Source organism: Stigmatopora argus, unplaced genomic scaffold (assembly GCF_051989625.1).
Source record: "Stigmatopora argus isolate UIUO_Sarg unplaced genomic scaffold, RoL_Sarg_1.0 HiC_scaffold_243, whole genome shotgun sequence".
NCBI lineage: Eukaryota > Metazoa > Chordata > Actinopteri > Syngnathiformes > Syngnathidae > Stigmatopora > Stigmatopora argus.
The window spans coordinates 11,618-23,019 of record NW_027520229.1 but is presented as its reverse complement, the minus strand read 5'-3'; the positions used below and the strand labels follow the sequence as shown (position 1 = coordinate 23,019).

At 59.7% G+C, this 11,402-nt stretch overlaps 2 protein-coding genes across 2 annotated transcripts; one reads left to right on the top strand and one right to left on the bottom strand.

Annotated features, from left to right (window-relative positions):
• Positions 1-1,301: 1,301 nt before the first annotated feature.
• On the bottom strand, positions 1,302-2,048 carry LOC144070610 (putative sugar transferase EpsL). Its single transcript, XM_077594977.1, has one exon. The coding sequence runs from the start codon at positions 2,046-2,048 to the stop codon at positions 1,302-1,304; it is 747 nt and encodes a 248-aa protein (XP_077451103.1).
• Positions 2,049-9,136: 7,088 nt separating this feature from the next.
• On the top strand, positions 9,137-10,371 carry LOC144070609 (UDP-Gal:alpha-D-GlcNAc-diphosphoundecaprenol alpha-1,3-galactosyltransferase-like). The gene is made up of 3 exons (XM_077594975.1): positions 9,137-9,710; positions 9,756-10,094; positions 10,214-10,371. The coding sequence occupies exons 1-3, from the start codon at positions 9,137-9,139 to the stop codon at positions 10,369-10,371; spliced, it is 1,071 nt and encodes a 356-aa protein (XP_077451101.1).
• Positions 10,372-11,402: the final 1,031 nt, after the last annotated feature.

Below are 11,402 nucleotides of genomic sequence, written 5' to 3'. Positions count from 1 at the left end.
CCACCCGCTATTTCATGACCGCCCAAGAGGCGTGCCAGCTGGTCATTCAGGCGGGCGCTGTGGGCCATCGAGGTGAAGCACTTGTTCTCGATATGGGCGAGCCTGTTCGTATTCTTGACGTCGCAAAGCGCCTGATCGAAAACGCGCCTCATGCAGTCGATATTGTTCTGACTGGCCTGCGTCCAGGCGAGAAACTCCACGAGGACCTGATTAGTGAGGGCGAGCTGGACGTCCGCCGTGCCCATCCGCTGATCTCCCACGTTGCGGTACCGGCGTTTTCACCCACCGAACTAGACCTTTTCGATAACACCTCCAATGATGCCGCACGTGAATCGATGGCTCGACTCGCCGGCAGCAGCCGAGGACGTGAATCCGAGATCCGTCGCCCGGCCCAAATTCGCCTGTGACACGGTTACGTATCGGTATTGCTCCCGCGTGGTTTCGCGCCACTGCCACTGCCACTCGTTGGCCTCATTGTTGAACGCGAGAAGGTCAGCCGTATGGCTCGTGTCGCTGACGGCGAGCTATCTCGGCTGATGCCTTAGAGCGAGAACCGGGCGCTACAGCTCGCGAGCCGGTACACCGGCAACCGTCGACCCAACAGCAACATCGCGGTCGACCACGGCTCCGGCTCCGATCACGGCACCGTCGCCAACGGTTACGCCCGGCAAGATGGTGGCTCCCGCTCCGAGAAATACCTCGTCGCCGACATGGACCGAGCCGGTAAGTGTGGCTTGCGGGCAAATCGTCGTATAGCGGCCGATGACACAATCGTGGGAAATAGAAACCCCAACGTTGACGTGGCTGTGTCGTCCGATCGACACGTTCGTCGTAAGGATGACACCTTGAGCGAGAACGACTCCCGGTGACAGACGCACATCAGTGCCGTGGCGCGCTGTTGGATGTATGACGACGCTGCTGCGCCTGTCGAGCTGTTCGTCGATCATGCGGCGGATACTCGGTGAGCCAATGCCTATGTGAAGGTCGATGTCTCGAGTTTCGATCGAGGATCGATCGCCGAGAAACCGCATGTTCGCACGTGCCAACAGATGTTGATCGGGCGCGTTGTCATCGATCAAGCCGAGCAGCGATATGTTGTCGCCGTCAGCGGCACACTCAGCAACGATGTCGGCAAGCTCACGGCCGTGGCCGCCCGTGCCCATCACGACGATGTGGCGAAGCGGGGTTGTTGTCTCGATGATCCCAATGTCGTCGTTCCCCGCGAACCGATCAGCACTTGGTGGGTGCTCATCTACTGCTGTTGTGGGTGACGGAGGAAGCATGGTCATTTTCGATCGGCGTTACGACGCCCGTGGTAGTTCGTGAGCAAGCCCAGCAGCGGGTCCACGTTCGTCGAGCGCGTCGGTCAGATGAATCTGGTCAAGGTCAAGTTGGGATGCGTCATTGCGGCCAGGTCGTTGGCTGGCTTCGGTGGCAGTAGCGGCCGTTGCGACAACACGGTCGTGGTGGCTATGTCCGGCTACGCCGTGTCCTGTTGCCACGGTGCGTACGGTTCGGTAGAGAATTGCGCAGTACAGGCGCATCGAAGGATCGTCTGCCCACTGCGTGTCGTACACGAAGCGTTCGTCCCATGGAAGGGAATTGCGCCCGCTTACTTGAGCGAGCCCGGTTAGCCCCGGCCGAACCGTGTGGCGCCGGGCCTGATCGACGGACAGCGCGTCGGCTTGAGCGGGCAACATTGGGCGCGGGCCGACAAGACTCATCGAGCCGCCAAGCACGTGCAGGAGCTGGGGCAGTTCATCGAGTGATGTGCGCCTCAAGAGTCGTCCAATCGGCGTGATCCGATCGGGTTGGGGAATGAGTGGGTTGTCGCCATTTTTCATGGACCGGAATTTGCGCATGCGAAACGGTGTCGAGCCTTGTCCGATCCGATCTTGGCAAAAGAAGATCGGACGCCCCGAGCTAAGGAGTACGGCAACGGCGATCACCAGCAACATCGGAGCCCACAGCGGAGCAGTTGCGAGCGTTACGGCGACGTCAACTTTGCGCAGCCTGGCCGTAGCGCGTTCGGTGTGCTCGTTGCTCATTGGCGCTACGCAGCCTTGGCTGTTCGGTCGGCGCGGCGGGTAATGGAAGGGGGCTCGTTGGATAGGTCGATCATTGTTGGCTCGCCCTGTGGGCCGTGCGTGTCCGTGGCGGCAATGTCGGTGCGCATCCAGTCGATGGTTTGACGCAAGCCGGTGGCAAAGTCGACCGGTTCGATTCCGTGGATAAGCGAGCGGAGCAGAGAACAGTCCGCTTGGGAGTGGGGTACGTCGCCGATTCGATTGTCGGTGTGTTCGATCCGTAACCGTTCACCGACTTCGTTTGCGATGAGTTCGAGCACGTCGTTGAGCGAAATGCGGCTTCCGAAAGCGAGGTTCACGGGGTCGGGAGAGGATACGCCGCGCTCGAGCGCGTGACGTATCGTCGTGCACACGGTGGACACATGCGTGAAATCGCGGGACTGCGTTCCGTCACCGTGAACGGTGATGGGTTCGCCGCGCAGTGCCGCGTCGACGAACGCTGGGATGACGGCTGCGTAGACATGGCCGGCCGGTTGCCGGGGGCCAAATACGTTGAAGAACCGAAAGGCGAGAGTGGGGACATTGAACGAGGTTCGGTACGCAAGTGCGTACGACTCAGCGGCCAACTTTGACGCGGCGTAGGGACTCATTGGTCTGGTTGCTGCCGCTTCACGTTTTGGAAGCTCAGGATTTGCCCCATACACCGACGAAGACGATGCGAGAATTACGGGCTTTCCTCCAGCGAGCCGAGAAGCCTCAAGGATGTTTAGGGTTCCGGTTGCGTTCGCGTGATGCGACGCGGAGGGGTCATTGAGCGATCGTGGAACCGACGATCGTGCTGCGAGGTGCACGATGGCGTCGACGTTTCCGGCGAGGTCGGTGGTCAGTTCCTGGTCGAGTATCGAACCGTGGTGGAAGTCGACGTCGATGTCGTCGATGTTGGTGATGAATCCCGTCGAAAGGTCATCGAGGATCGATACACGATGCCCCTGAGCCAGTAGTTCACGAGCCAGGTTCGAGCCAATAAATCCTGCCCCTCCTGTTATCAAAACATCCATGCTGTGTCTCCCTGTAATGCAGGTTCGGTCCCGTCTGCTCCGGTTCATGGAGGTGGGCCTGATTACCTATCGGCGAGAGCAAACAACAGTTCAGCGTTCTGCGAACAATTGAGTTGCAGCTATGGCGCCGATGAAACCGCCGGTAGATGGCGATGGTGTTTTGCGACCGGGTGTTTGCGGAAGCCCTCTCGAATGGCATCACCATTTGTTCGAAGGTGCCAAAGGGCTAGCCGCGGTGATTGAGTAATTCCGAGCAAGACAGGTTTGGCGATCAGCCTGCAGGTGATCATGATGAGCAGCCCGGTCCATGCTCGGTCTCGCCGCAGAATTCGAATCAAGTTACGGTGCCGGTAGAAGTGTCGCCACGACGGTTGTGCCAGTGTGCCGAGGACCGCCGGTTTCTGGCGAATGGGGGCATTGTTGGCGTAGAGGTGCGGGGCGACACGCAGCCGGTATCCGTTTTGATGAAGGCGGCGGCCGACGTCGAGCTCTTCAAAGCCCCAGAACATGCTGGAATCGAACCCAGCGATAGCGCGTAGCGCCCCGAATCGGTAGCACGGAAACCATCCCCCATGGAGATGATCGGCGGTCTCTGCGCGGGGGCGAGATGGGCTGTTGGGGTCCAGTGGACGTGGTGCCACAAGACCCGTTCGGGTATCGAGCATGCCGCCGCGCAGTCCAACGCCAGCGACGGTTTTTTCCTCTAGCTCGTCGTTGGCGAATGCGAAGAGGTCGGCGAGTAGCCTTGAGGATTGTGGAGGGTCATCGTCATCGAAGTTAATGAAGAGGTCGTTGTCGTCGGCGAACGGTTCCAACAGGTCGAATGCGAGTGCGAAGGCGCCTGCAGGCCCGAGGTTTTCTGGCTTGCTCGCGACTTCGATCGGGATCTGATGTGTGAGTGGATGTGACGCAATGAGGTCACTAATGTTGGGATTCCCGTCGTTGTCGACGATGACGAGCCGTTCGAGCTGTTTGCTTTGGCTCTCGAGCGCGTCGAGCATGATGCGGAGATCTCTCGGCCGTCGATAGGTACACAGCGCGCCGAATATTTTGCGCATCAGAGCACCATGAACCGGTACTTTATGCTGCCGACAAGGTGGCCGAACCGATTTCCGGCAACCCAGGCAAGCTGCGGACGAAGTGGTTGGCGATAGACGCGAACGCTATTGACCGCAAGCCACGCCCACGATCGCGCTCCGGCAAATCGCGGTACGCGTTCGCCGAGGGTTTTGAATGTGCGCCGTCCAATTTCGGGCCTGCATGATCCGTATGCGAGGCCCTGTTTCCAGAGGTCGCGTGCGGTATTGCGATACCGGTAGTGGACGACGGCATCGTCGGCTCGCACTACGGTGTGCCCGCTTGCTTTTGCTCGCATTGACCAGTCCATGTCTTCCACGGAGATAAGCGTTTCATCGAATGGTCCAATGTCGTTCCAGGCGGTGCGGGTCACGGCCATGTTGCCGCCGTGGGCCAACGGAAAGAGGCCGTAGAAGCTCGCTGGCGAGCTCGATTGGCCCCGACCGGATTGTTGGGTCTTGGTATTGAGTTCCGCTATATCGAGGCGGCCGGTGACGACAGGGTTGGAATCGAGGGCTTGGATCATGATCCGCACCCAGTCATTGGACACGATGTCATCGGCGTCGCAGAAAAGCAGGCGGGGGGAGCGGGCAGTTTCCACTCCAACATTGCGAGCATGGCTGACGCCTTGGCGGTGTGACGCGGTGGTGGTGACGACGTTGTCGAGGTCGGTGAGCGCCTGAAGAATCGCCTCGGTGTCATCGGTCGAATTGTTGTTCACGAGGACGAGTTCGGCATTGTTTCGCTCGGCTTGTGGCAACAGGACGTCGATTTGATCGTTGATGGTGTCGGCCACGTTGTAACAGGGAATGACTATCGATGCGACTGGCATTGCGCTCATGTGGGGACCCCGTTCATGTGGCCACCATCCGTCGTGCGCGAGCGGTACCGATCCGAATTCCGGCGACGTAGGCGAGACGTGCTTGCCCGGTGCGGCTCGAGAGGAGGTGTGGGTGGCTGACGAGCCAAAGCCATGATCGAGCGGTGGCGTAGCGTCGAGGTTGGGTCGCGCCTGGCAACTGTTCTCGTAGGCGTTGCTGCACGGCACCCCAGGCGCGTGCTTGACGGTACATGGCTCGTACGGAGCGACGCATCCGATAGTGGACCACGGCTTGGCTCGCGAACGCGGTTTCAACGCCAGCGCGGTACAGGCGAAGAGATAGTTCGGCGTCCTGGCCCGATAAGTAGGTTGAGGATTCGTCGAATCCGCCCGCTTGCAGGAACGTTGAGCGACGTATTCCCAGGTTGCACGAGCTCAGAACGGGAAGGATGCCATCGAGGCGCGGCAGGTCGTGTTGGGGAGTTGCGCCTCGCGACCCGGCTGCCCACGACGGGTTGAGCTGGTCGAGCTCGAGGCGGCCTGCGACTGCGGGCGTGGTGTCGAGCGCTTCGCTGATCGACGCGATCCAGGACTCGTCGACGATGTCGTCGGCATCGCAAAACGCGAGGTATGGGTGCTTGCTGTGAGCGACTCCTTGATTGCGGGCATGGGAGGCGCCGGGGGTTGCGCTCGCGTCGACGAATATGACCGGAAGGTCCGCTGTTTGGTACCGAGCGACGAGTGCGTCGGTGTCATCGGTCGACCCATTGTCTGCAACGATGACTTCGCCGCCGTTTGGCCACGGTTGAGAGACGAGCGCGTCGAGTTGGGCGGCTAACGTATCGCTCGCGTTTTTCGCGGCGATAACAACGGAGATTGGTTTGCTCATGTGACTTCGGTGAGATCGAGGCGGCGCCGCAGGGCGGCCATGTGGTCAACAAAGGTGTCGACGATCGAGTCGGTTTGGACCTCAGCCCGGGAGGCGAATTCGATAGCGTGTTGTGTGTAGCGGCGGTAGGCGGCCGAGTCGTTCCATAGTTCGCCGACAGCCTTGTTCCAGTTTCCGTCCCGCACGATTATTCCGCCGGTGCCGACGGATTCGATCAAGCCGGGGAGGTCGCTGGAAATGACCGGGATTCCGTTGCTGAGGGCCTCAAGAATCGTTCTCGGTCGATTGTCGATTTCGTGTGGGGCAAGGAGTAGGGCGGCGTCGCGGAATACTTCAGCGGGCGAGTCGACGCGGTCGCGCAAGATGATGTTCGGGTGTCGTGACGCTAATTCGTCTACGTAGTCACGTTCGTCAGGCAGAAGTGGCCAGGACTCTTGTAACACGAACTCGATCGTGGGAAAGGCATGCGCGAGCCCGTCGACGATGCCGACCCCGTGTTGGCGTCTGGGGTTAACGAGCAAAATTCTCTTGCGTGTCGATTCGACTTTCGCCGCTGCGAGATCAACGATCGACGGCACAAAGTGAGCGGCTTCTCCTCGTGCCCGGGCGCCGGATACGAGGGTGTGGCTGTTTGCGAGGACCATGTCGTGGTCGCCGTTGGCGAGGTGGTCAAGGGCGGAGTGTTCGCGCAAGTACAGGCACGTCGGTACCGAGAGTTCGTGGCAGGCTTCGCGAATTTTGCGCCATGTGGGTCGTGCGATGCTCGAGCCAACGACGACGTCGGGACGAAACGAGATTGCGACGTCGCCAAACGCGTTCTCCGGCGCTGGCGTGACGAGCACATTCCCTTCGTGGCGTTGTGGGTGGCGGCCCGGCAGTGACCGTAACCAATCGGTCGAAGTGCCCAGGACCGGGGTGTCGCGAAAACGTACGGAGGCATCCCACAATTGTTCGTGCAAGAATCGTGTGACTGTGGCGCCCGCGCGAGTGTCGACAAGCATTGCTGTTTGTATCCCGCGGGCATTGAGGGCAGCGTTGAGTGCACGTTGACTTTTGCCGGAACCACCGCCTGTGGTGGATGAGACGAAGAGAATACGAGCGGCCACGAGCGTCCCATCGGTGGTTTGGCCGGACAATTAAAGGTGGATGGGTCGAATCGCTCGAACGGCGGTCGCTCGCCAGAGGTTAGAAAAGTTCGATATCGCCCGGTTGCCAGGCAAGGTCGGCGCCGTCTATTTCGTTGCCCAAGCCTCGAAGGGCAAGTGTTGGGCCGATTCCTTTAATGGTCCTGGTGCGTGGTGCGTGGGAGTGGGAGACGAAATAGTCCGGTTCTGATTGCGCGACGGCATCGTCGATGATGCGCCGTTTTTCGTTGACGCTGGGATTCCCGAGGAACTCTCCGACGATCAATTCGCGGCTGGGGCCACGTTGGCGTAGCCGTACGATTGCGCCCGAATTGTTCGGTCCTGGCATGAAGCGGTAGGTGATTGGACTGTCGAGGTAACGCCAGCGAAGAGTGTCGAGGCTGTGATCGGTGCGAAGCGTGCTATCCCTGGTCACGAGCAGCTGCGGGTCGATCGAAGATAGGCCTTGTTGTATCCCAAGACCAAGGTTCGGAGTGGGAATCGATGGTTTGTCGGCGGCCGTCCTGCTCTTGGTGAGCTTTGGAATCGAGGCGATGGAAGAAATCCCGTATCCGAGCCGTACACGCCCATGTTGCTGCCATCCCATTTTTATGTAACCAGGGAGGCTCTTTGCGTTGGGAGTGTTGAAGATGAATCGGGTTCCGTTGGCTTCCAACTCGGCAAGGCCTGCTTCGGTACATGCCCGGAAGAGTCCTCGGCCTTGCGCGTCGGGGCGGGTTGCGGTGTCGACGGCGCGAGCTGCCAGTACCGTCTGCGATTCGGTTGCGAATCGCCAGCGCATGAAGGGACGTACCGCCAGTATTTCGCCGTTTTCTACGGCGATGAGAATCGTGGAGGTACCAAAGCCATTGTCTTGGTGTTTCCAGCGAAACAGTGCTTCATCGAACGTCGGATTCGTCCACCCGAGCGCCGCTGAGCAGACCGACACTATTTCGTCGAAGTCGGTCGGTTGCGCAAGTCGAATCTCAACCGAAGTGTTAGCCATCACCTCGATGCTAGTGAGTCGATTGGCTCTCGTTTGGGAGTGTCATTGTGCTCACCTTTGGCAACGGGCCGCCGATTGGACTCATCATGAGCGTCCTTGCCCAGAGAACTTCGGCACCGGGGTCAGCGTCACGTCGACTCGCCAAACGCCTGGCGATCGCTGTCGATGATGTCCGGCCGAGAAGCGTCGGGGCCGTGGTGTTGGCCTATCACCGTGTTGGTGCAAGGACGCCGAGTCCCGTCGACATCGACTTGTCAATGTTTCGAAGGCAGATGAGCCATCTCCGAGCGAGCGCAAGTGTTTTGTCGGTTGACGAGTTGATTCTGGCAAGCAATTCGGGAACGCTCGGTTCCGACGCGGTCTCGATCACGTTCGATGACGGCACCGCTGATTTTGTCGATGCTGCCTTGCCGACGCTGGTCGAACTGCAGTTGCCAGCGACGTTGTATTTGTCGACCGGCTTTGTTGATTCAGGCCGCAAGTATCCCGACGACGGGGTTCCGTTGTCATGGAATGGTTTGCGAGAGTGCCTCAGCACAGGGCTCGTTGATATCGGTGCCCACACCCATAACCACGTCCTTCTCGATCGCTGCACTCACCAAGTTGCCGAGCGCGAGCTCGACATGTGTAATTCTCGTATCGGCGATGAACTCGGGATCGAACCGAAGCATTTTGCGTACCCAAAGGCGGTACGCGCACGGGCGTCGATCGAGGCGCTCGTACGTTCGAGGTACCGGTCGGCGGCGGTTGCGGGAACCCGACCAAACTTCCCGAACGAACTCGACCCCTACCGTTTGTTCCGGTCTCCCATTCAGCGTCTCGATGGCTGGGATGGTTTCGATCGTAAGTTGCGAGGTGGCATGCGTACCGAAGACGATCTGCGACGGATCGTCAATCGTGCCCGCTACCGGGGGAAGGAATCGTGATCGCCCCTGCTGGTGTTGCCTCGCGAAAACCGCGTGTCCTTCATGTGACGACAACGGCGGTGAGTTTGGATTGGCTTCTTGGCGACCAACTCGATGCGTTCGCGGAGGCTGGATTTTCGGTGACGACGGCTTCTGCGCCTGGAGACCATGTCGACGCGGTCCGGGCGCGCGGTCATCAACATTTCGCGATCCCGTCTCTGTCGCGTTCGATGGATCCACTCCTCGATGTCAAGTCGTGGCGTGAGCTACGAGCCGTGATCGACGGGATCGAACCGGACATTGTGCATACGCACAACCCAAAGCCCGGTGTTTTTGGGCGGATGCTCGCTCGATCGATGGGGGTGCCGGTCGTGGTGAACACCGTTCACGGCCTGTATGCGCAACCAACCGATGGCTGTGCCCGACGGGTAGGCGTGTATAGCGCCGAGCGTCTTGCTGCGTCGTGCAGCGATGCCGAGCTTGTGCAAAACATCGAGGACGTGAACACGTTGCGATCGCTTGGAGTTCCAGCGGATCGTGTTCACCTTCTCGGAAATGGGATTGACCTAGATCGATTTTCGCCAACGTCGTTGAAGATGAGCATGGCACGTGCTCATCGTCGAGCTCTTGGCATCGGAGACGCAACCACGGTGATTGGCATGGTTGGGCGCTTGGTTTGGGAAAAGGGGTACCGCGAGTTCTTTGATGCGGTGGCGCCGTTGCTTGCCCGCAATGATGTTGCCGTCGTGGTCGCGGGACCAAACGAGCCTGGCAAAGCCGGAGCCGTCGACCACAAGACGATCGGTGAGATGACCGCACGCGGTGTGCATTTTTTGGGGTCGCGATCAGACGTCGACGTTCTTCTCACGATGTTTGACATTTTTGCTCTGCCCTCGTATCGGGAGGGGTTTCCGCGTTCGGCGATGGAGGCCAGCGCAATGGGCGTGCCGGTGGTCGCCACCAACATTCGGGGTTGTCGCCAGGTAGTTGAGCATGACATCACTGGGTTGCTCGTTGAATCACGATCGGGGGCCGCGTTGCGGGCTTCCCTCGAGCTGCTCCTTGCCGATCCGTTGCGTCGTCGCGAGATGGGTCGCGCTGGACGAAATCGTGCTGTTCGCGAGTTTGATCAGCAACGGGTCATTGCTCGAACGCTCGCCGTTTATCGCGGCTTGCTTCGCAACGCCGGTTTGCCTGAGCCAGTAATGGCTGAGCGATATGTGGCTTCTATCGATCTTGTGGCTGCGGCCGCATCGAAGCCAGTTGAAGCTCGGGCAGCGGCCTGACCCATTTCGTGACTGACGCAGCGCGGGATCGTCGACTAGCCGTGCCCACCCGGCTTGAATTGCATCGACGTCGTCAATGGCACGATGATGCCCTCGACGCCAGTCGTGACAACCTCTGGGATTCCTCCTGCTGCCGTTGCGACCACGGGCAGTGCCAACCCAAGAGCTTCCATCAGTGAAACCGGCTTTCCCTCGTGGCGAGACGTCAGGGTGAAAATGTCGAATGCGGTCATGACCGCGGTGGGCGTCGTCGCGATATCCGAGCACGAGGATGTTGGGAATCGAGACCTCTATCCCTCACTGCTTGACGAAAATCTGCTTCGCCCGGCCCCTGACCGACGACCACGAAATGGATGTTGCGTCGAGTAGCGACGAACTGCTCGGCGGCATCGAGGAAAACGTCGTAAGCCTTCTCTGGACGAAATTTGCAACGATCCCAATCACTGTTGCGTCGTGGGCGCCGGTCGGAAGAATCTGCTCGCGCATTTGCGCACAGGCGGTTTCGTAGGGTGCGAAGCGGTTCAAGCGGCACCCCGTGGTCAAGCACGGTCGTCGTTGAGCGTAGGCGCTCCACCATCGAGCTTCGTACATCGTTCGATACCGCAATCCGGGCGGAGTCGAGGCTGGCTGTTAGGCGATTTCCGGTTCGTGTGAGCCAGTGATGTCGTGGCCAGCGGTTGTGTTCCGTCGTGACAATTGCGCCAGAAAACAGTCGGTAGCAACGAGTAGCCGAGCGGCAATTGCGAGAACGGGGGAGTGCACGTGCACGATGTCGGGGCGCACGGCCCGTATCTTTGCGCCGAGAAAAAGGGGCCAGAGTAGGCCGCCGCCGATCACCATTGTGGGTGTGCCCGTCGCCTCGATCGTTTCAACGAGATGGTTCTTGTTGGCGAGTTGGCGAAGCACCGGAGTACTCGATGTCGGGCGTTGGTGGTTAGAACCTGGTTCGCTATGAGTCGCTCCGCTCCACCTGGTCCAAGCCCCTTGACCAGATGAAGGACCTGAAGTGGAGGGGTCGGCGAGGTGTCAGACACTGCGAAATCCCGGTCGCTGAGTGCTTGAGCGATGTCTGGCGAGGTGAAGTGGATGACTCATAGAACTGGTCCATTTTGCTTATCGCAGCACCGTGGGTGCCGATTGAGAACGGAAGATAGTTGGCGTTGCGAGCTGTCGACCGAGTCGAGGTGTGTGCGAAACGATGGAAAACCAA